Raw genomic sequence first — 23,852 nt, 5'->3', positions numbered from 1 at the left:
CTGCAACGGAACGAAAATAGCTTTTTAGGATTTTTTGCGCGCAACCCGTGTGATGAATTTTTTGTTAAATGCTGGTACTTTAACGAGCATAAGCGTGACACTATATAAATTTTGAGCTTTAAAAAGGTGCTCTCTCTTTAAAAAGTTGTGGCTTCGGTCGAGCAATGAACTTTCGCAAATAATAAAATTTTCCCTTGCAGAGTCCATTATTGAGAATTGGTTTATTTATTGAATTCTCCATGACTCTGGCGCTTTTACTTTCAAACTAAGTAAAAAGGACACACACGGAAAGTTTTATGTATATATGTAAAGCCCATCGTTGAGTATTCCTTCTCTTAGCCGTTTCTCGCATTGTCATCCTTAACGAGATCCACTTGACTCGAAGAGAGTTAACTTGACGTCATCTCTGACTCTCTCTCTCTCTCTCTCTCTCTCTCTCTCTCTCTCTCTCTTTCTCTCTCGTATACATACACTCTTTTCGAGCTTCTCTGCAGAGCCCGTAAACGATTAAACGAGGTCTCTGGTCTTTTTTCTTTCTTCCTTCAAAAGCTATATAGTTGTTTATGCGAATGACAGCAGCGGCGACGACGGAGATTCGCTAAATTGAAATTGAGAGTTATGGCTTTTTAGAAAATAGTAATTTAAATTCTACTAATTTAAGTTCGATTATTGATCATTTTCATGTTTTAGTTTCTATAAGTGAAACTTTCGTAGCGTAAAAACGTAAATCGAAATTTTCGTCTGTTGACGAAAGGTCTAAATTAGTGGTTGACATAATGACTAATCGCGATCAAACTGAACGCCAGCCATATTCGACAAGAAGAGATTATACAAGCTCGCGTCGCTCGCAGCCCAATTGGACTGAATTAATCGTCATATACGACATAGTGTACGTACACGCGTTAAGAAACAAATCATCGACGTAATACTGTAGTCAGTCAGTCTCTCGTATTATATAGACGGGCAAACAATTTCATCACGAGAGCCTTGCTTTTAATAAGTGCAGACGGCGACAATAATAATGATTAGTCTGTTATGCCTATCTATACAATTGGCCCTTCGATTGTTTTAGATCAACTCTTATTAAAGATGGAATGCGTTCGCATTGACTTGGCTGTGTCCCGAGACTTTAAAAACTCCAAAACAATACTGTTTATCCTATGCTCGTACAGGGTGAAAATTGTTACTTTGTTGAGTAATTGTTGATTGAATGGAAGTTTGATTTAACCAATGAGATGATTTTAGCAAGAAATTTGAGTAAAATTTTTTCTGTCAATGTATCTCAGGTCAATAAACCAAGGCGCACAAGGCAAAATTATCGCATTGGGTAATATTGACTTGTCAACGTTCTCCACGCGCGAAAGCACAATCAGCGCCATTCATTCATTTCTTTTAAAGGCTGCTCTCATCAGCGACGCGCATACATATATTTTGTTATTGTATATGCCGCTCTCGGCGCGAAACATCTGCTGCTACATTCTAAAAAGACACACATGTGCACGAGGGAGAATCGATACACAAACCGCATTCAGAGAGTACATTGCACTCCACTAGCATTCCGTGTGTTGCGGATAGGCGCGAGACGCACAATACTGTACACACGAATGGATAATAAGATTGGAAGACGCGATGTTCTTTTGCGGTTTTGAAGTTTCACTTAAGTCTACGTCCGCGCTGAAATGCGCAAGCCCATTTCTTGTCGCCATTGTCCTCTCTGATGCTGCGTGTCACTTTGCTCGCTGCATTCATTTTGCAGGTGAGCTCCTTTTTTTCGGAATCAATTTATCCTTTGCCTCTCGGTGTTTTCTTATCTAAAGCCAGCTGCACACAGAGCCGCTGCCGCTTTGTTGCCGAGATACGCCACGTGCGGCTGAGGACTCCCGTTAAAATATAAGTTCACAAAAGGAAGTGAATTTGGTGCCGACGATCGACGACCCACTACGTTGCTTACAACTCAACGGACCGAACAATTTTGCACGCGAGAATCTGCACTCGGGCGCATCATTAAAAGCCAAAGTTTGATGGTCGAATGACCCGCAAAACAGAACGAAAAGAAAAAAAAGAAAGAAATAAGCCAAAGGGATACGCGCAGCGAGAAGAAAAGGAGCGCAGGGACGAGAGAGGGAATATATACGAGCGACGGAGTTATTATGATGCTGGTCGGTCGCGCATTGCTATGCATAAGAGATCAAGCCGCGGGCCACGCGTCGACTGTGCTGCTTACGAACCCACCTCCTCCTTCTCTTTCTTTCTCGAGGCCCCCACTTATTAAGGTAATCCTAACAATTACGGAAAAATGCGACGAGGAAAGAACAGCATCCGAATGCTGTGACGACCGCGCCTCGGGCGCTGGCGGGCGTCGGCGGAGCAGAGGAAAAAAAAACGTTATCTCTTTTTTTTCGGCATCTCCTCTCTCTCTCTCTCTCTCTCTCTCTCTCTCTCTCTCTCTCTCTCTCTCTCTCTCTCTCTCTCTCTATTCTACCTCTTTTTATTATTGCAACTCTCTAAGTGTACACTGTAAACATGTTGCGAACCACGAAATCATTTTTTTCCACATTCTCTGCCTTTTTATTGTTATTGCAGTGCCTCGGGGTCGCCACGGCACTGCGCACTTATCGTTCGTTGTTTGTGCAGCTCACGCGTGCTATATACATCGAGATTATTTTCAGTTGGTCGAGTGTGCACGAACAACAGACAAAATTTGGCGTGCTCGCGCGATCAACGCCGAGGAGGAACGAAGAAGCTTCTCGCGTACGCAAGTAGCGTCACGCATATATATATCGCGCGCAGCTTTTCGCATAAGTGTCGAATCACCTGTTGTTGTTCGACGCCTGTAACACTCGTCTCTCTCGAAGGAAGGGAATTAAGTGGTAATTTTCTCATGCAACAGCCAGCAGCGTGAACTAAGTAACCGCGTGTGCATGCGGGGGATCAACGGTACTCGCATTAGCAGCAGCAGCAGCCGTGTGAACGCTGGTAAAATCGCGTTCGCTTGCCTCGCTCGCGGGGTTCAAGCCTTTGGAAATTGGAATGAAATCGTTTGTTTGCTGCTTCTCTTTTTCCGCTGGACCAAACTTCACGCTTCGACGAGCGAGAAGATGTGGTTCTCAGTCAACCATCCATGAATGCAATTCACCAGTAACGCGGATGACTTCTGTTTTGCGTTAATTGAGCGATTTTTCACCGTGAAAATGGGCGTGGGCTTTTCCGACTTTAGTGATGGTCGATTGACGCCAATATTTAACAAACGATTTATTTTCTTTTTTTCTGTGCTAAGCAAATTCAAATACATAAGAAGTATAAAAAACAAAAAGAAATGAAGTGTCTAGGAAATCCTGATGGTCTTGTTATCGTAATTGAAATTGCACGCGCTAAAACTAACGAGCATGGAAAATCAAGTTGAAACAAGCTGAGCGCTTGACGCAAGGCTTTCAATCGCACACCTTTGACGTTTATCCTCGGGACAATATAAAATCCTGCGTGTCGAGATGATCGCACAGATATCGCGAAAAAGTAGCTCAAGCCTTTGTACGGCAAGTCGCACGCACAGCTTAATTAGTTAGCTCGACTTTTCCTATCCAATGATCTACCGTAATTTCGCTTTGCGGAAGAAAAAAGTGATTGTGTGGAATATAGCGTACTTACGCCTCTCGCACAAACGTATCCTTATCCACGCGATCTGGATTGCACTTGCACGTCATTGGGTTCGGATCGAAGCAATCGATGCCAAATGTTTTCATTCCCACGGCGTATTGACTGAGCGTAATGTAACCGAGGCCACCTGGATCAAGACTGTTGTACATGCTTTCAATGTGCCTATAACAGTGACGCAAAAAAAAAAAGAATTCAAGGTTGACATTCGTAACTTCAAAACTTACATGTATAAAAATCAAACTTGACAAAATACACGTGCTAAACAAAGTATAAATCTCGATAAACGTTTCCTGAGAAATGTTAATTGATTAGCTTATATATATAGTTGAATAGAGGATATCTCTCCTCTTTATGCGTCCTGAAACACCATTAATTTCGCATCTCCTGCTTCCCTTTTTCCAACTTGATATTTTTAACGAGCTCGCGGTCAATAACTGATTAAAATTCAAAATCGAATCCTTCATTGCTTTGATTTGTGTATGTGTGTGTGCGCGCACGTATAAAGCTCACCGAGACAGTCGCCTCTCTTCTGTTCGCATTTAATTGGAATGTTTGGAGAAGAGGATATGTATCCTCGATTCGCGGCCGAATTTAATGAGGCTTCGCGTTCCATTCTACACGCAAGCGCGCGTTCTCTATAATCTTCAGAAAATTTCTGAAAGCGAAATAACGTTTTCAAACCAATACGCGTGAATATGGAGTCGTGAGTCATGTAATCATTGGTTTCGAATGTTCGGCTAACAGACTAATAGCTAGTAATATTTCGCGAATCTATGATTTTCGACCATGTTTATGGAAATTCTTTGTGAGTCAAGAATATTTTGAATATTTGAATGAAAGAAAGGCAGCTTGGAAGAAGTTTACTCCTTTACCACCCGAGTCACGGATGCAACTCGGATCGTTCAAAAGACAATTTCTCTCTCTGAACTGTCATTACGATTGTTCACCCTAGCTGCTGGCTGCAGATTACGGAGGCGCGCAATAGTCAAGGAAATAAGGAAACCACTGCATGCGCCCTACAGAGCAACGTTTATTTTGCAATTTAGAAAATGAGCTTTTCGAAGATTAATGGCTGGCCTTTGTTCGCAGCGACTTTATTACGCGGCGATGGGCTTCAATGAGGCGCTCTCTCTCTCTCTCTCTCTCTCTCTCTCTCTCTCTCTCTCTCTCTCTCTCTCTCTCTCTCTCTCTCTACGGTAAAGTACACAGAATCTTATGCGCTTTGTGCGACGATTGTTTGCTCCGTCGACAGATTTATTTTCAATGAAAATAAGTTTTTTTTATCGTTTGTAATTTGAAGCAATGTCAAAGAGAAAGGTAACGCGAATCCAGGTGGAGAAAAATACAGAAATATACAGGTAGACTCGTTGATTTCCGTGTCTTCGCCAAAAAAACGAGTTAATAATTCGCCGCCCTTCATTATCCGTCACGGATGCTTCTCGAAAAGGAGGCGGACGACGTCTGGGCTTTCGCGACGCAAAACTGTCATTTTGCGGCAGCTCACTGCGCGACAAAACGGAGAAGCGGGTTCAACCGCGAAATGCGCCCAATAATTTGTCCGCCGCTCGGTAAAAGTATCAGTCATAACAAGTCGCATAGTCGTGCGTTTCTCTCTCTCTCTCTCTCTCTCTCTCTCTCTCTCTCTCTCTCTCTCTCTCTCTCTCTAGGCTCCTTTCCCTGCAGCAAAACTGTTTTTTACGTTTCCCCGTATAATCCGTTATTACTCTCCGTTAATAATTTTCTTGCGGTCGCGCGATGTGCAATTTATGGGTGGTGAGTTATCGCGAAAGCCATAGGATATTTTTAGGCGAAAGAATAAAACGCCGATATTGCGAAGCTCTTTTTTTTTGTAAAAGTTTTTGCACTGCGGTTTCTTCTTCTGCTCGTTCAAAAGAGAGAACTCTAATGAGACGAATTTCAGGATTTTCCAAGTATCATTTGTGGCATTCAATCTCTTGCTAGAGAGTCAATTTAAAAAAAAGAGAGGAAGAAATAAATAGAGGTGTGATGTCTCGTGTATTCAAGATTATTAGTTTCGTTACTAATGAATAAAATCATAGACTTGCTTCTGAGAGAACAAATGACCAATCAGGTTCCAAGGAAATAGAGGACCAGCCTTACGGGACGATCTCTTCCGGAGGTAATTATTTTTTTTTCTGTCATCCTTGTGTCCTCGTTTCACTCGGAAGTTGATGATTACTCTTAGGTGTATCGCCGAATGCATGGACCGCAAATTCAACGAACTCGTCAAGTCTAATTGCAACATTGGTTGACTACTACCACGTACAAATTTATCAAAAAAAAAATAAATGAGTTTATAATAAGGCAACTTCAGGGCAGTTATTAAAAGTCAATGAAATAATCTTTTTTTTTCTTGATTCTTCGAGCTATTCTTCGGTTTTTTTCTTAATCTTTTGTTTATTACCCGCGACGCCATTAAAACTGGTATACACATCCTTTCCGCCAAGATCTCAGAGTTGTTTATTACACGAATGTCATTATTCGCAAAGATAAAAGCAATAAAAAATAGTAAGCAGCCATTTCCACAAAGCGAATCGATCGCAGCAAGTAATCAATCGTGTACACGGGAATAACCGTTGTTACTTTCTCTTTGGAAAAAAGAAGAGGAAATCACGTTCTCGTCAAAAAGTCTAATGGAGAATGTGATGTCCTTATATCGCTCATTAACCCCGTTTTCTCCTTCAATAACTGTTGCACGCGTTGTAGTAGCCGATGAAGTTGCATGCGCGCACGTATTTTCTGTGGAATTATATACCGTGGAGCGAAGAGTAACGGCGGCTCGACGAGGCCAGATCTGAACAGCAAACACTTATCCAGCAGATCGAACAGGTAATTGATCGGATCGCGAGGTTGCTCGGCTGCGAGATGTGCCATCAAGAAACTGAACAACTCGCCGATATGATGATGCGTGAGGTAACTTGTTGCTTCGGCTTCGGCTAGCGTTACTCGGCGCTGAAACACAAAAATATCCTTTCCAGACTCTTTCGCTACATATCATTTTTTTTTCTTTCGCCGTTGAGAGTCGTTGGAACTCAATCTGTTATCGACCTAATTATTTTAATTGCTGCTTATCCCATGCGTGTAATTATATGGGAATGATGATTCGTATTTACTCGAGTGCCTACCTCGCGATATTTATGGAATTAAAGAACGGTCGTTACACACCAATTGCACCACTGGAGTATCGCGTAATTTTAACGACGACGTCGTTCGTGTCAATGAACGATGATCGCACTATAAAAATTTAACCAAAAATATGCACCAAATATTGGCATGATATAAAAACGATGGAAGCTCCAAATCATGCAAATTCATCGGAAAATTAGCTACCAAACATTGATGGGACATAAAATTAGATCTGATCGCCCTAATCGTCAACATCGAAAACTTTTGATCGACGCTGTCGCGCAGTCACGCACATGCAAGGCAGTAGCAACAGATTATCAGCTACCAAAACTTGCATGCGCTCCGGTTGATCAAGGATTATCCACGATAATCTACGTAAAATCAATGCAAGAAGTAAAAAGTAGCTCGCGTGCAGAAAATGATTTCGTCTGGCATTCGAAGAACGCGCGTAATATTATTGTTGCTCGTCTGGGCCCACGCATGCTTCCCTAATTAGAATGGTATTCTCTCTCTCTCTCTCTCTCTCTCTCTCTCTCTCTCTCTTTTTCGCGGGCTACGTGGTTTCGAAAAGCTAATGACCGAAGCTCGCTGCCCCGCGGGGCTAGTAGCTCGAGGCGTAGGTATATTTGTGTGACGAGCCCCGTTTGTTTCAACATTCTTTTTAAGAACCTCGAGAACGAACGTTTTTGCCGGTTTATTACTTGATTTATGCGAGCCTAGCCGGAGTGGTGGACGATTGTTGGATAATGATGATTTCTCCAGGCGAGAGCCTTGAAATGGCGTTTCTTTCTTTTTTTCGGCTCTGATTTATCACAAGGATATTTTAATTGGCGTTTGCGCAATGATAATGGCGCCACGTGATGGTTTTATTAATTTTTAAGCAAATTGGGTCGTTCTTTCTTTATTTTCTTGAAAAGTGCAGAGCGCTTTTCTCGTATTCTACAGAAGATTGTATTATGCAGTGCACGCTTCAAGGCATTCAAAAGCATTGCCACCCGCACACACCATAAAGACAAAAAAATATAAAAAGGTACAATCATCAGCGAGTCAGTATAAAGTTTAGTTGCTCAGTTTATTTCGACAGCTATATCGTCCCTTTTCATACACGCACGCACGCACGTACGCACGCACATACATGTACACGCACACACACACGCACACACACAAAAAGCAAATAAGTCGCGCGCGCATGCACGCGTGGAAATTAGTCGAGGCATGACGACGAAGAAAGGGAGGGCCAGCGGAGCGAGGTGGTTGTCGTAGCGAACAAGTCGCTGTATATATTCTATAAATATACATACAAGGATCCCTCGTGACCCGGGTCACGTGGCAAAAAGTAAAGAAGGGGGTACACACATGAAATATACGGCATAAGCGTGGGAAACATCATACCTAACAAACCCTCTCATTTCAGCTTGCGTGCCACTGAATACTGTTATAGGAGATTAATTTTTCAATACATTGATTGGCACAGAGTTCAAGTATACGAAGGTTACAGTGATGTTAAGAGTTCAAATTCGTGAATGCGCCTAGTAGGAGTTCAATCAAGCGTGATTCTCGGATATTCCTTCATATTTGGCTTTTTATGCTGAGTGTAAATTCAGAATTGATTTCTATTGAAAAGAGATTTCAATTTTCCCGTACAATGTATGTTGTACAGTTCACACATGCAATAAATTTTTTTGAAAATAAATTCTATTTGCAGCAGTTAAACTTTAATAATGTGATAAGTATTATATAAAACGAACGCATATTTTAAAATATATGCCCGAGACAAAAAAAATACAATATCTCGTTGTTATAAAGAAGATCGGAAAAAAAGCAATTACATTGTCACACCATTAGTAGCCCCAAGAAACCCAGAAAATCAACAAGTCAAAATATGAAGCACACGCATACATTATCCAAAATGCAGTTTAAAAAACTCCCCCCAATAACAAAAAAGAAGCTTCCTCATCACCGAAGCGATATAGATAGAGTACATACAATAAATAGGGGGGTCAGTGGGTCCCACGCGTGTGCACGCGCGCGAGGGGTTGTGGCGTGTGTTGAGACGACGTCGTGCGTCACACTCACAACACAAGTTGCCCTGTGGGAAACTTGGAACTTTCACACAGTCGCGTACAGCCATGAGAACTGTAATAATAAACGTGCTAGAAGGGAGTTTCCCTTCGCGCGCTTTTGTCTCAATTGTAAGCCTTTGATGTTTGCTCTACAACACCCTTGAACAGACAGAGTTACGAAAGAGAGGAAATGAAAGAGACGCGCGCGTGAGCTAATTTAGGCGTCTGCTTTGACACACTTCATCTATGGTGTGAAAAAGAAGAGGTTCACTTCTCTGGACAGTGTCGAGTCGAGTGAAACGTGCTGCATATCAGGATCTTGAGATAGTTGTCAAATTTATGCTCAATCGAGTGCATCTCGACAACATTTTACTTTTTCTTATTCTATAATTCCATTTTTAAATACAAACAATCCACTCATACTTCAGATTATTAATTATTCTTATTGTTCTTTACCTTCCTCTTAGTTTTTAATTTTTTTGCAAGTGTACATATCAGTGATGAAGCTCTATATCTAACTAAAATATCCATTAAATTAACTGTCTTTAATTTTTCCTCTCTTGATCTCTTGCTCCGGGTTTTGAAAATTGTTATACGTAGATGGCAAAAGAAATAACGAGAGGTATAACTTAGTTTGTCGCTGAAAATTTTAATTCATTATTTATTTTTTTAATACATTAAATTGCAATGGGTCAAATGATGTGTAATTTTGCATGATATATAGCCGCTTAAGTTGTCAATCATTTTCGTCAGATAACCTCGAGCTAGCTTTGTTTTAGGATTGTGAGTAATAATCAATTCGCCTATCGAAAAAATTTACATGAGATTTGCGTACGCGGTTCAGCGAATATATAATAAGCTCGATGATTGATTGAACGAGTAAAGCAGAAACGTATAAATAATGGCAATTTCAGGAAGGTTATGTGACCAATTTAAAAAAAAAAAATTTAGGTAAGTCCATTCAAAGCAATACCTTAGAAGTGGTCTGATAAGCCACAGCACTGGGACAATCAATAAACTTCTTGTCCATTGCAGCAGCGCGTGAGTCGTCATTATCCACACCTCTAGGTGCAACCTGTTTGTTGCTCATATATCCATCCATAAATACATAAATGCTTTTCCCTTTTACACGCAGCTCAATGGCAAAAACAACTTAACCGGCTCGCGGCTTCGATTCAAAGAGGGGAGCAGCGTGAAAAAGCTGCCTGCCTGCTGCCACCCAAGAAAACACACGTGTTCGCGTCTCCAGGACGACGAGCATCGAATTGCGAATGAGGTTCTCTCGCTCGTGCATCGAAAAGGGAAAGCGTCGTGGATGAGACCGGTTGGTTTCTTTTTGCCAATGATTTTCCAAGAACGCGCCGCGTCGCGAATAAACCTTATACGGCGATTGGTGTCGTCAAAAAGACCCTTGCACCGGTGAGAGATAATTGGTCAAGTTTTTGTTTTTCGAGAGAGTCCCTTAGAGACTCGATGAAGGAGTTTTCAAAAAGTCGCTGCGTGGTTATATTTATATGCCTGTAGTTACCTACCCCGTCAAGGCAATTAGCGGAGTATATTGAGAATTATGACGTTGGCAGAGATGTAAGTGATTCCTTTTTGTGTGGATTTTAATAGAGATCGCTGATTTCTTATTTATGGCACGACATCGATACACCTCTTTTCTCAATAAGCGATTCATTGTGGAATAAAAATCTTGACTTTTATACTTCATCACTCCTGGATTGATCCTCGATCAATTCTACCATCAATGCTTATAATTTATTGCAAAGAATTGTTTAGATGTAGGTATATATATAATTACTATAGCAGCAAGTTAGAATTCGTAAAGTTGCAATTGAATAGAAATAAAACGTCTCATTGTTCAATTTTATAATGTTGATGTACGTGTACACTATTGAACAACAATTTTACACTCACAAATTGTACGCGAATGATTAAGTAACCGATATCGTATAAAACACCATACGCAATCTCGATAACCAACAGATGGAAAATTTGCACGTTTTTCAGTGAATAAAACACTTGAGCGCATATATATATATATATGTATGTATGTATAAAAACGCCAAAAATGTCAGACGAAAGTTATATACAGCCCCGTCAGTGTGAAATAATGGAGGCTACCAGAAAGAAGGCGAAGGGCGTTTAATTGAAAGGAAACATGCGCATATCTAAAAAGGTGCTTTCTTTCTCTTATGTGTACCGTGTGTGCAGTTTTTGTGGTTTTTTTACTGAAACACGCCCTCGGCGACAAAAATCGGCATCGGGTTATTAGGATCGTGCGTGCACGCAGAGCAGTGAGAGAAGGAAAGAAAAACAAGCAAGACATTTTCGGGGCCGCCGTCGAATCGATAAATCAGTCGCGTGTCCGATCGTAAGAAAAGACCTTCTTCTCCTCTCCCTCGCACACGAAAGATTCATTATACATAAATAAATCGACAGTGTGTGCTCCGATAAATTTTGATTTTCTTCATTTTGTAGAAAATTGAATTTTATCATTATCTTATAAAATTACTCAAGCACATTGAAGTAATGCGTTTTCTTGTTTGCTTGGGTGCATTTAGGTGCATTTAGGTGTATAGTTTATTTGAGAGATACATATCAAGCAAGCCATTACATATACCAGTGCGGCAAAAGTAAATCAATCGAATAATGCATCTGTCATCGTATATCAGATGGAGTGGTTGTGCGGTATTCGAAAAATTTGCGGTTTCTCGCAAAAATCCAGCGGAGTAAGGCGAATATTAATGTCGCGGTATGTAATCGCATTGTCAGAGCACACCCCGCAATATAAGAAAGTACCGAAAACTTTTATTTTTTTTTACATTCATCTTTTCTCTCCGCCCCCTCTCTTGCTCTCTTTCTTTTGTTATATAGGTTATCAAAATGTTTTGCCGCAGGCTTCTCCTTTGACGCTCGCGCGAGCCTCGCAAATTATTGTTCTTTACCGGGAGTCGTTTTCGACGCCGCGTCGAAATCAAAATTCGCCTCGTGCACACCCCTGGCTGCTTCGTTTAAAAACCAGTCGACTTTTAGATTCTTCATATATTTCTTTCGCTGGTAATGTCGTGTCAAACTAACTCATGCTAATTTTTCAAGCGGCTTTCTTTTGTGTTCGTTGGAATCGTTAGTGGAATATAAATTGCGAATTGAAGGCTTGGTTTTTGCAATTTTTTTAGCAGTTGATTTTGAAATAAACTTTAATGTTACGCACTGCGTTGATATTTGATATTCATAAGGCTGAATAGTTAAAAATATACTGTTCCAGATGTGTTGTATAAAATCTTCCAAATGATAGTGATACATTTGTTGCGAACTATATTAATTATCTTGTGCACGATGAATGAAACGATACTCTGAGCTTAAATAGCATTTATGAGTCGACTTTTATTTAAAATTTAATTCCGAAATTCGAGGTAGTCTGCACACATAAAAAAACTATGATCTCATTGGGATGGAGTCGAAATAACAAAGAATACTTATGAAAGTACGCGGTATAGAACAACAGCAAAGCAAAGAAAAAAACATGTTAAAATTATAAAAAGGGAGCATTTATTCGTACCGTTATACTCAAGGCTTTCTGCGGAGACTCATTATCTTTATCAATCTCTCTCTCTCTCTCTCTCTCTTTCTCGCGGTTGGAGTTGCTGCGAGTCCCCCCTTGTAGCTCGTGACCATCTTTGGCTTATAAAAGCTTCAAAGAGGAATAAAGAAGGCTCCACGCACGAGGAAGCAAAGGAGAGAAAGGCCTCTCGCCACGAAGAAGATGCTGCATAGCGACAGCAGGAAGAAAGATCGACGACAGTGTATATACTCTTGGGCCTTTGGAACGTGAACGCATTTTGCGAGAGCGACTTATCTTTCTCCCTTGTCGTTTTTCAATGGTCTTCGAGCTTTTGACTTTCCCTTATCTTATTTCTCTCTTTCTCTCTCCCTCTCTTTCTCTCGAGTGCAGCGTGCGCCAGTTTTCTTTCTTTCGCGAGCCAGAGCGAGACTCGAGCACATAATGTCTTTTAAGGATAACGATGTCGCTTGTGAGTGCGCGCCTTGAGATAAATGTACCAGGCCGGCTTTATAAATGGCTTGTTGGAATATTTTAATACACCAATGATTTTACCATTTTTACTGTGCAGACAAAGGTCAGTGCTTATATATACTATTTGCTGTAAGGGAATTTAATGGCTCATTCGTTTGATACGAAGCTATTTTTAGTCAAAGATTACATTTCAAATTATTGACGCATTCAATCAAAATCCAATAATTTGTAGGTTCAATGAATATATTGGATTAATCGTTTTCCATAAATGATTTTATTACATTTTTTTTAATTAGATGTATTACAACGAATCATTAATACTTCCATTTTTATTTAAAAAAGGAAAATTGTAAGAGACTTTTCATTCAAAGGAATGTAAAAATTAAAGATTTATTAATTAAAGATGACTGTATAATGACTTGTGCTTCACTAAGTCTCTTGTGACTTCGTGAACATTTCGACAACCTAAAAATATAAATATACCATGAATGTAGTTTCAACTACATGAAAATTCAATAGATTGACTTAGTGGCCTACCTGCTAAAGCAAACGTTTCCTCTATTTCGGCGTAAAGTAAATCTAGTACAGCGCGTGCTCCCTTTTCGCCGTCGCAAACTAAGCCCCATATTATGGGCCTTCCCACAAACACCTTAAAAAATAATCGTTTTACGAATCCATATTAGAAGCTGATAAAGCTACAACTACCTTTTACCATTTTAGCTCCAACAGCTAAAGCCTTGAATACGTCAGTTCCATGTCTAACTCCACCATCTACGTAAACTTCAACTTTGTTACCAACTGCTGCGACGATTTCGGGCAGGGCCTCAATCTGTGATAAATTGATTTGTATAATTTTATATTGTTAGATTTTCTAGTATAATATAAGCAATAATATCTTATAAATTACAGAAATCTCTTTATTTAGAGCAATATTATACCGATGAAATCGTCGATGTAAGCTGTCGGCCTCCATGATTAGAAACTAATATGGCACTGGCACCATGATTAACAGCTAATACTGCATCCTCGGCAGTTAAAACACCTTTTACAACAATTGGCAACTGTGTAATACTAACGTTACTTTATGATTAATTTGCAACTCAAAACTTAACGGCCAATTTATCATATTCAAACCTTTTCAACCATAATAAATCTTGCCAAGTTACAGAATCATCGATAATTGTTTTTACGCGGCTAAAAATATCACCTAAATCATTTTGCGAATTTTTTGATAAATAATAATCCTCGTAAATACAAAATCTGCAAAATATATTTATTTAATAATTATAAGTAACTATTTTTTAAATTTTTTAAAAAGAGGTTTGAATTTACCTTGCATCTTTAGTAATTTTGATTTTACTTGTTGATGATTTAGACAGTATAGGATAGTCAACCGAGACAACAATTGCTTTGAAACCTGCTATTTCTGCTGTCTGTACAATGTGTCTCGTGCAATCGCGATCTTTATGTATAGCTAATTGTTGCCACTTGATAGCGTTTGGAGCTGCCTTTGCAACTTCTTGAATAGTACAATTGGAGTATGAAGACAATATAAAAATTGTTCCAATACTTTCGGTAGCTGGAATATAATAATTTTCTTTCTTAGCATGCTAAAATTTATTAACAGAAGGCAGAAAAAAGTTATGCGGACAATGCACCTTTAGCACTGGCACGTTCTCCACACAAATGAGCCCATCTTTGATGTGCAGTTGGTGAAACACCCAGAGGCATTGATACTTTTTCTCCAAGGATTGTTGTACTGATATCTCTCTTGGATACATTTCTTAATACTTTAGGTCGTATTCTGAACCTTAGAAAAATGAGCAATGTAAACCGTATCTATTAAATCATTATTCATATTTCTATCAGTACTTACTTTTTAAATGAATCTATATTAAGTTTTGTAGTTTCTTCGGCTTTAGTACCACCCAAATAATAATTTTTTACGGTTGGCTCTAAAACACTTAATGCATGATTTTCAAAGTCTCGTACACTAATGAAGTTATCCATTTCGATACCACAACCAGTGTTGCCTGTGCGACTGCGTGTCTCGTACGATGAACATGTTTGTAAAGAGCTAGGCTATGGATACGCGCGATAACCTTTAATGAAATTTAAATGATGCGATAAGATTCAGATAAGTGTCGATGAATCAATGCTTTGAAATAATTGAATTGACTTCAATTATTCAAAATATTTTGAATTCAATTATTCGAAATTTTTTGAATTCAATTTTTTAAAAGCATTCGTTCATTCTCACTTATCTGAATAAAAACACGTCAACTACTGGACTACTTGAACATCTGTTTACACATTTTTCTACCTTCTCGAGATGTTCTGCGTGTTGACTTGCCCCCTTCAACTATACATCAAAAGTGCACTTAAAAGCGACTTTTTCTTTTCTTTATTCAGATCGACAGGGTAGTGGTTCTGCGGAATGTTTATTATACGTGGGGATCCCGGCGTTGAATGGAAATGTGCAGGCTCATTATAATCTTTGCTCGGTTATTCACCAAGAACGATTAGCATTTTCTGACGAGAATGCGGCATATTCCATTAGTGCAATGCAATCAATTCTTCTTTAAAAGCCGCAGTGACTCAACGCTTAAAAATAATATCAGTGAACGTAAAGTTATTTAATTTTCGCTGTTAAGTGCCCGAGGTTTCACACAAAGTTACAAATGAATTCCTATGTCACATTTAAGGATCGGGAAAATCACGAAAAACACAAAAGAAACGATAATTCATTAATTTTCAATACGTTGATTAAAATCCTTTCATTCAACTATTCGCATTGGTGCCATTTAGTCAGAGCCAACTTTAAACGGGCAGCCTCCTTAAGATTGCTCATGATGATTGATTATTAAGCGGAAGTCACCAACGGAATGCCTCTAACATGACGAGTCGCAAATAATCGTTTGGCCGCTGCAAAAAAATACAAACGGTTGTCGATCGCTGCAACGTTCGTCAGAAAAAGCGAAGATTGAATACGCGTGCGCTCCCTTTATCTCTCTCAAGCCCGTTACACACACCTGAAATTTATACATACCTTTATCGAGGTTGCGCGCTTCTTATACGCAGCCTTCGACGAACCGAAAGAAGAGGAATGACTTGTGCCGCGCGCTTGCGGGCTGCGCACGTGTATATATGGAGAATATACGTGAGATAAAAGTTAAGCACCTCTTGCGCGTGCGCGCGCGCAGATACCTGCGTATGCGTACGCATATAAACTATAAGACTTATACATATATACCACGTATGAAAATTGATGTTATGGATGGCCATTGTCAGGACGGAGAGAGCCGACTTTTACGGCATTCTGGAATGACCTGTTTCTGGCGCGTTTTTTTTTTTCATTTTGTACACGATTCACTCGGAATTCAATAGTCGAATTTTAACATACAGTGAAACAGGTTGCTCCTTCCCTCTCTCTTACCCAAGGCAATTCTTGACAATGCTCGGGCATTGTTGTATACCGACGACAGTTCGAGCATCGGTTTATATGCATTTTGGCGTTTTTCTACCCCCTTTCGGTATTTCAAATTCAGCTTACAGTTCTTTTTGAGTGACATCCAATCTTTTCTTTTTAGTTGGCGGAATACACATTTGAACATTCTCAAAGTTTGTCAAGCATAAAAGTCTCGTATTTCGCAAGTAGCTTCATATTTAAATCGTCGTCCTTAAAAATCCTAAAATGAAGTCATTCCGCGCATGCAAATATTCGCTGAAATTGAGACGGAAAGTCAACAGCGTTAAGTTTTTTTACCCTTTCATTATACTATCAGGCGAATCAAAAAAAATGCCAACGCGGAGCTGCAGTCTAAACTTACTCGTATCGTGTAATCGGTCGAGTGAAAAGGCAACTTTTTACCGGACAGAGATGTTATATTTGCACAGGCCTCACTCTGAAATTCGAGCTTCTTTCTTTCTCGATTTGAGCATTGGATAAATACCGCAGCTATAAGGCGCCGTGTTATGGCAACGAGGTAGAGAGAGAGAGAAAGGAAAAAACGAAGGACAGACAGACAAAAACCCTTTAGACCAATCTCCAACCTTCAAAGGAATTCCGAAGAAACCTTCAAAAAGTTTAAACTTTGAGCCTGACCTGGAGAAGCGGATTAACCCGCGGCAAATTAGGCGCCAATGTGCCACCACGGCGCTTATAGACATCCGGTCACACCACGGTGCGGTCGCTCTTTCTCGAAAAGTTGCTTGAGTTATTCTTTGAGAAACAAATGAGCCGGAACGCGGTTGTTTGTGTATTCTCGAAAAAATATTTTTCTTTCGTCTTTTCTACAAACGTAATTAAATCTTCTTTTGAACGTATCATTTATAATTTTAATATTTTGCAAATTTGAATTGCACGTCACGTTGTCTCCTCAATTCACAAATCCATTCTAGTAAATAAGAATCGATCCACTGTATAAGTTTATGACATGTAAAAATACAGCAAAACGTTGTAATTACGCTGAGGAAAATGAAATGTCGCGCAGGGACATATTGCATAAGGTCAACGCGTAATGAATCATCAATGAGGCGAAAGACGAACGTGCGAATACGAGTATTATCCCGAAAGCTTCGTACATTCGTTCCCAAGCATTGGCATATCCCAACGATTTCAATTAATCGATTAAAAGGCCAGGAGAGTGCAAAAAAAAACTCAGCCGGAAAAACATGTGCACGATCTTCCTTGCACGTTCACACGTCGGCTCACTTGTTTACAGAGACGCGCGAGCGGAGAAAAAACGCCCTGCTTACGCGGAGACAAAAAATTATGACGATTTGGAAGCTCGTTAATGTTCAACTGGCGTTTTATGAAAGGAGTTTTAGGTGTGCAGGAAGTTTGCACAGCGAATGTATATTCAGCATGTTGGCGGGATTGCTTTCGGCGTTATAAACTGGCTTTATTTTGTTTTCGGCGAAACGTTTAATCTCCATGAATCATTGGCAGTTGATTCAGCGTTTCGAAACTGAGCAAGGGTCTTAATACCATTTCACGCGGTATCTTTTCACAAAAGAAACGCATCAGACTAGAAGTGAAAGTGCTATGTCCAGCCATAATAATTGGTGCTTGTTTATACACGCGATATCTAAACGTTTTCATTTCTAATTACGTTACTTACACTCGAAGTCCAATCGAACGCGCAACCACTATAAAAGCTATACATCTACACTAATATAAATCCACCAAGTATGGAAATGACCGTGCGACGTCTAAAAAAATGACAATAAAAAGAAAACAAGAAAGAAACGTGCCCTAATTTACTTACTTTCTACAATCCAATTATAGAAAGTAAAAGATCGCTCGTCGGACTCCATACTACGCAATCACACCTCAGCGGCGAGGAGACAAAAAAAGGAAATGCTTGCACGCGCGCTAACGAAGGCAAATGTCCATTTCTCGCGAGTGTACGTGGCTTTTCAATCGCGTCGCAGCAACGCGGCAATTCATCAAAAAGCCGTGCAACACGAGCGTGCGCGTGAAGTCGTTCCAACCGGTCACCGTCGAGCTTCTATATGGCGAGAACGAGTTCGTTTTTCTCTGGTAAAGGGGGAAGTGAACTTTACGTTTGTGGCCTCTTCGGGCAATGGTTTTCATACAGATGCACTTGTCGACGCCGAACAGCTAGGTTGCTTAGTTTATGCTCATTAGGAGCACAGATAGCCGTTTAAATGCTGAGTGCACGCGATGAATGCGCAGCGTTTCTCGGGAAAATGCATTCGCTTGCTCGGGGACGTTGCTAACTGATTAACGGAAGATCAAGAGCGATGTGTATGCGCGGAATCTGCTAATTGAAAACTATTTGACCTGCGGCTCGTCAGGATAAGTAGATCGGTAATTGATTTATTTTCGTTTTTATTTTCAGATTTACAGTGTGCGAAATGAGAATTTGTAAGAATCGTCGGTAACACACGAGCGGGTATATACTGTTGAAAAAGAGAACTGTTTAAAAAAAGAGGGAACGCAGACAAGCAATTAATCACTATAGTTGGAATACAACACATGTGTCCCTTTCTCTCTCTCTCTCTCTCTCTCTCTCTCAAGGTACTCAACTCATCGGTCGCTCGAGTTTTTTTCACCCGAGCTCTTTGTCGCTCTCTCGAAAAATGTGTTCTAAATTGGAGCGATTTCGTAGCATGTGCGTCTGAATCATCAGTAGTTTTAGGTACATTAAAAATATATTAGCACTCTTAAAAAGGGGGAGCCTTGAAATGTACTGATTTTAATTCGTATTGTAATTAATTTAAACCTCGAACCTTGTTGATACCTACGGTCATAAAAAAGTGGGACTACCTTTGGTGTAATATTAAATTCTGGCTAAATAAGCGTGTTCGTGTAAAAGGACATTAGCAAGGAAGACGATCACGGAGATTAGGCAAATAACGAGGGAGCTAATGACCAAAGCTTCTGAATTATAAAGCAATTGAGGGCTAAAGCCTTTGCTTTAATTACAGGAGTAGGGTGAGACGCGACATCGTCGAAGAATGCCGAAAAAAGCAGAGCTCCGAAATTCCGAAAAATCCGCCCAAGAGACGAATCCCACACACATGTGCTATGGCGTTTTTGCAACACTGGTGGACACATTCTCTCGAGCTGTCCTTGTTGCCTCTTTCTCTCTCCCTATCGTCTAGCTTTTAACGAGCCCTTTGGCTGCCTCGCAGCTTCAAGATGGATTCGAATGAAAGCTATACTAAAATAGGTCCTCCACTTCTTTTTCGGCCTGATCGGAAGAAGGGAGCCCGAGATGTTATTTATTGTGCGTGCAGTGCCTTTCGAGGTAAAAAAAATATCGACTTATTTATTATTGCCTTGAAGTGGTTCGCGGTGACAGTTTTTGAGCGATGGTTTACAGCCACTTGTTAGATCTTTTCAAGTATTTTAAAATCTTGAATTGATGCAAAATTGATTTTTATTAAAATATAAGAAAGCCAAAGAAATAATGTCTTTGGTTAAAGAAAACCTGCTGAATTTGATATTTCTGAATGCACTCATTTCAATTGTAACATAAGCCATTCTACTTTTTGTTAAATAACGTTGTACTATATACTATAAGTCATAATTTGTTTTAACAACCATTTATTATTCTGCTGAATGTCGCGAGTGCATAAACAATTTTTGATAAAAAATGTTTTTAATATTTTATCAAATGCATTAAATGTCTAATATATTTTCATACATGCTATCATGGCGGTATCTATTATACTATGATTAGCATTGGCATATCGGAGATTAAATGCAAACTAAAGATGTGCGTAAAGTATTTCATGAGTCACAAAATCTTGAGTGATTTCTTGAACACTAGAGCAACCTTGAAAAATATAATATTATCATCATTATAATAAAAAATTTGGCGCTTAATTGAAAAGCATTATTCACGATTGATTTTATAAAGTAATTACCCGCCATGGCAAATGTTTCATCAATGTCATTTCGTATCATTTCAAGTATTGCACGAGCACCTTGCACCCCTCCGCAAGCTAATCCCCATATTAGGGGTCGACCCATAAAAACCTGCAAAATAAATGATCTTATCAGCATTATACATCTCAATCGAAATTCACTTGGATATTATGAGTTTTCATACCATTTTAGCACCGAGAGCTAATGCTTTGAATACATCTGTGCCTTGCCTGATCCCACCATCCATATATACTTCTGCTCTGTCTCCAACAGCTTTAACAATATTTGGAAGAACTTCGATCTGCCAAGATAAAATATGAATGACAGCTATCAAAATACGAGAAAATGGGATTTTTATTAGGTACCGTAGCAGGAACCGAGTCAAGTTGTCGACCACCATGGTTAGATACTAGTATACCACTTGCACCATGTTTAATTGCTAACAATGCATCTTCCGGTCTCAAAACCCCTTTTACAACAATTGGCAATTTCGTAACTCTAAAACAGATACAAGTCAATTATATTGTGCTAAACAAACAACACAAATATATAAAACTATAACCTTTTAAGCCACGACACGTCTTTCCATGTCAGAGAATCGTCCATCATTGATTTGACTTGTAAAAAAATATTGCCTATATCTTTTTTAGAATACTTAGTTTCGAAATAATCTTGATAGATACTTAATCTGCAAGCAAATTAATATATTAACATTAGCAACTGAGTAAAGTCTCTTCTGTATTAAATTTCATATATAACTTACTTTATTTGCTGGGAAATGGTAAATATTTTATTAGTTTTGGAGTCTGGCATGACAGGATTATCAATAGTTACTACAATCGCTTTAAAACCTGCTTGCTCAGCTCTACGAACCAGATGAATAATGCAATCGCGATCTTTTAAAATTGTTAATTGGAGCCATTTAATACCCTGTGGAGCTGCGTTTGCCACTTCTTGAATTGAGCTGTTGGCGTAGGCTGAAAGAATGAAGATTATTTTTGCAGACTCTGCAGCTGGAATGTAATAAAAAATATTTAAAAGTATACCAATATAATCAGAAAAGACAATAAAACAATTAAATTATGTAAATTATAAAAAAAAGGTATGGTCTGTCCTTTGTATATATATATATATATATATATATATATATATATATATATATATATATATAAAATTCTATTTTCTTTGTGATTCATTGTTACAATTTGTATCATAAAGATTATTCTGACATACCTTTCGCATTAGCACATTCTCCTTCGGAGTGTGCCAGTTTTTGAAGTCCAGTTGGCGAAATTCCTAGAGGCATTGAAATTTTTTCTCCAAGAATGAATGTACTAATATTTCTCATTGATACGTTTCTCAGCAGTTTCGGGTGTATTCTTAATCTGAAAAATTAAATATCAGTGGAATCGCTTTATAATAGTCATATCATTTTATTATTACCTTTTAAATGCTTCTTTGTTAAGCTTCACCGTCTCTTGTGATCCAGAGCCACGTGTGTAATAATTTTGGACATCTTGAGGTAAATGACTTAAGGCATGATTTTCAAAATCTTGAATAGATGAAAAATTCTCCATCCTGACAAACAAAAAACGATAATTGACAATGACTTCTTGGAATAAATGTTCGGCAATTAAATTATCTGAATTAAAATGAACTTTTAACAAACATATAATTATTAAAAATTATAAATAATAAGTAACTATGATAATATAAACATAAGCACTTACTTTCTATCACAATCACTAAACAAGTTATATTTACAATTATTTCTGTATTAATAGAATTTTCGATCATAATTCCGATAAACAATATGCTTATATAAATTCAATGTTCGTGTGATGTCTACGATCTCTCTTGTTTACGCTCGCACTGAACACGACTCATCTCACTTCCACAGCGCGCGCACTGTAGTAAAATATTAAACACTTGCTACGGGCGTATAATATCGCGTCTGATCAAGAGTTTTTATATCTTGTATTTTTAAAAGTTTTCATTCTTTAATTATTGCATCATATCCTCCTTTCTTAAAAAGTGTTGGCTTGGAAAGCGAAGACAGATCGTCATCTGATTGACTGAAGAATAGTTACGTTATCAGCTGTTGTGATAGTATGTATGTGTGTGATATGTACGCTTATGAAAGATTGCTGCAGACTTTTGTATACCATTAAAAGTAATATAAATTTATTGATTTTATCATACTATAAGCCTCAAAATAAAAAAAATGAACGAGCGTTAGACATCACTAGCTGCACTAATATCAGATTGACATTTATCACTGAGCAAAGTGATAAAGTGTTATCATATGCTTTATTGACTCTGATAAGATTCATTGCAGTTTGGAGATTTGATTTGAAAAAAATGTTCTTTCTTTTTGAACGCTTTGAACTGACTTTCTTTTTAATCATCGGAAATTGTAATTTTAATATATTGACGGGGTACTAATTTTTTCGAATATTACTAAACAGAAGTTAAACCAACGAAATTTAATGCGTTTATGCGTTAATTTTTACATAATATGTCGAAAACTCATAATGTGTTTTTCGAACTTGCTAATTACTGAGGGGTCTGTATAAAACAGATCATGTACAATAGTTTACTGCGCTGTATTGTTATATCATTGAGATAGTCACCACCATCAAATACTACTGCGCGGCACCTCTTCTCTCCTCAGTCCATGATAAAGGCGACATATCAGTTTTCCTAATTTTTGATATAATGAAGACATTGATTGATTAGTATTACTTCGTTTCTCGATAAGTCTTGAAAAAATCTTTTCAAAGCTTAAATTTGATTTTTTTTAAATATTTGTTAACATGTAACACTGTACGTTATGAAAAAATATTGTATATGCATAATGTTCTTGACATTCCTTTTTATATTGAATTATTTTTATAAATACCTGTATTACACAATATTGACATTTGATAAATATATTTTCCTACTTTATCTATAAACTGAGATTTCTTATTTTATCTGAAATAGATATAAAAAAAAGTAATCTTTTCATGTTTTCCAAAATCTTTCATTTGTGATTAAATTTTTTTGAAATTCTCGTACTCTTGCCATCAGTATTAAAACATGTTTCTGCCAGTGACAGAAATAAAAATCTTTAGGTTAAAAGTGTACAAGAAATTTTAGTCAGCAATATTTAAACAAATTCTCATTTAACTACATAGAATTAATTAAGATCGTCAAAACGTTTAAAATCGGTGACATGACGAGAAAACGTTTTATTTTTCATGTCGAATGAATCATTTGACAAGTGGTCGACAAACTCAGTAAATCATACAACAAAAGCTTATTACTTTACCCAAATATAAAATATTTCAATACGAAGATGCGATTCCAAGATGGAAATTTTCTGCAACACGAGAAGTGCAAACTCGCAATCAGGCGTAACGATGAATTACACGCTCGCGTCAAGTATTTAGCATTCCAACAGGAGTCGTTTGAAAAGAGGCATTGTCCGTCGACTTCTCGTTCCGTAAGTATTCGGTTTCTCCAACAGAAAGCAAAGGAAAAAAAATAACCCCGCTCTCTCAAC

General features: G+C 38.5%; 2 protein-coding genes across 6 annotated transcripts; both read right to left on the bottom strand.

The window, feature by feature from the left end:
• Positions 1–13,164: 13,164 nt before the first annotated feature.
• On the bottom strand, positions 13,165–16,021 carry LOC131667656 (2-Hydroxyacid oxidase 1-like). Of its 4 annotated transcripts, none has more exons than XM_058941230.1 (10): positions 15,953–16,021; positions 15,164–15,828; positions 14,780–15,005; positions 14,562–14,713; positions 14,236–14,482; positions 14,038–14,163; positions 13,842–13,974; positions 13,609–13,732; positions 13,441–13,552; positions 13,165–13,368 (listed from the first exon to the last, which is right to left on the bottom strand). In XM_058941230.1, exons 3-10 carry the CDS (start codon positions 14,911–14,913, stop codon positions 13,269–13,271), a joined length of 1,128 nt encoding a protein of 375 aa, XP_058797213.1. In that variant the 5' UTR covers positions 14,914–15,005; positions 15,164–15,828; positions 15,953–16,021; the 3' UTR covers positions 13,165–13,268. The 4 variants fall into 4 exon arrangements, with proteins under 4 accessions (XP_058797213.1, XP_058797214.1, XP_058797212.1 ...); XM_058941231.1 differs by having other exon boundaries at positions 15,227–15,828; XM_058941229.1 differs by having other exon boundaries at positions 14,780–14,985; positions 15,227–15,828.
• Positions 16,022–19,997: 3,976 nt separating this feature from the next.
• Positions 19,998–22,292, bottom strand: LOC131667668 (2-Hydroxyacid oxidase 1-like). 2 transcript variants are annotated; one of them, XM_058941255.1, is made up of 9 exons: positions 22,036–22,292; positions 21,749–21,883; positions 21,539–21,690; positions 21,069–21,318; positions 20,868–20,993; positions 20,671–20,803; positions 20,490–20,606; positions 20,305–20,416; positions 19,998–20,213 (listed from the first exon to the last, which is right to left on the bottom strand). In XM_058941255.1, exons 2-9 carry the CDS (start codon positions 21,880–21,882, stop codon positions 20,146–20,148), a joined length of 1,092 nt encoding a protein of 363 aa, XP_058797238.1. In that variant the 5' UTR covers position 21,883; positions 22,036–22,292; the 3' UTR covers positions 19,998–20,145. The 2 variants fall into 2 exon arrangements, with proteins under 2 accessions (XP_058797238.1, XP_058797239.1); XM_058941256.1 differs by having other exon boundaries at positions 21,069–21,282.
• Between the last annotated feature and the right edge of the window lie 1,560 nt (positions 22,293–23,852).

This window comes from Phymastichus coffea, unplaced genomic scaffold (genome assembly GCF_024137745.1).
Source record: "Phymastichus coffea isolate CEN01 unplaced genomic scaffold, Cenicafe_Pcof_1.1 PCOF00069, whole genome shotgun sequence".
Lineage (NCBI taxonomy): Eukaryota > Metazoa > Arthropoda > Insecta > Hymenoptera > Eulophidae > Phymastichus > Phymastichus coffea.
The sequence above is the reverse complement of the archived record's forward strand: the minus strand, read 5'-3'. Positions and strand labels throughout refer to the sequence as shown.

What these genes read in the sequence shown, in the direction of transcription:
- LOC131667656 (XM_058941230.1), bottom strand. Translation starts at nt 14,913, where the DNA reads ATGGATAACTTCATTAGTGTACGAGACTTTGAAAATCATGCATTAAGT. An exon ending in AAAATTACTAAAGATGCAAG is followed by an intron (nt 14,164 to 14,235) that starts GTAAATTCAAAC and finishes TATATTTTGCAG; the next exon opens with ATTTTGTATTTACGAGGATT. An exon ending in GATTTATTATGGTTGAAAAG is followed by an intron (nt 13,975 to 14,037) that starts GTTTGAATATGA and finishes AAGTAACGTTAG; the next exon opens with TATTACACAGTTGCCAATTG.
- LOC131667668 (XM_058941255.1), bottom strand. Translation starts at nt 21,882, where the DNA reads ATGGAGAATTTTTCATCTATTCAAGATTTTGAAAATCATGCCTTAAGT. An exon ending in AACAAAGAAGCATTTAAAAG is followed by an intron (nt 21,691 to 21,748) that starts GTAATAATAAAA and finishes TTAATTTTTCAG; the next exon opens with ATTAAGAATACACCCGAAAC. An exon ending in TTGACTCGGTTCCTGCTACG is followed by an intron (nt 20,607 to 20,670) that starts GTACCTAATAAA and finishes TTATCTTGGCAG; the next exon opens with ATCGAAGTTCTTCCAAATAT.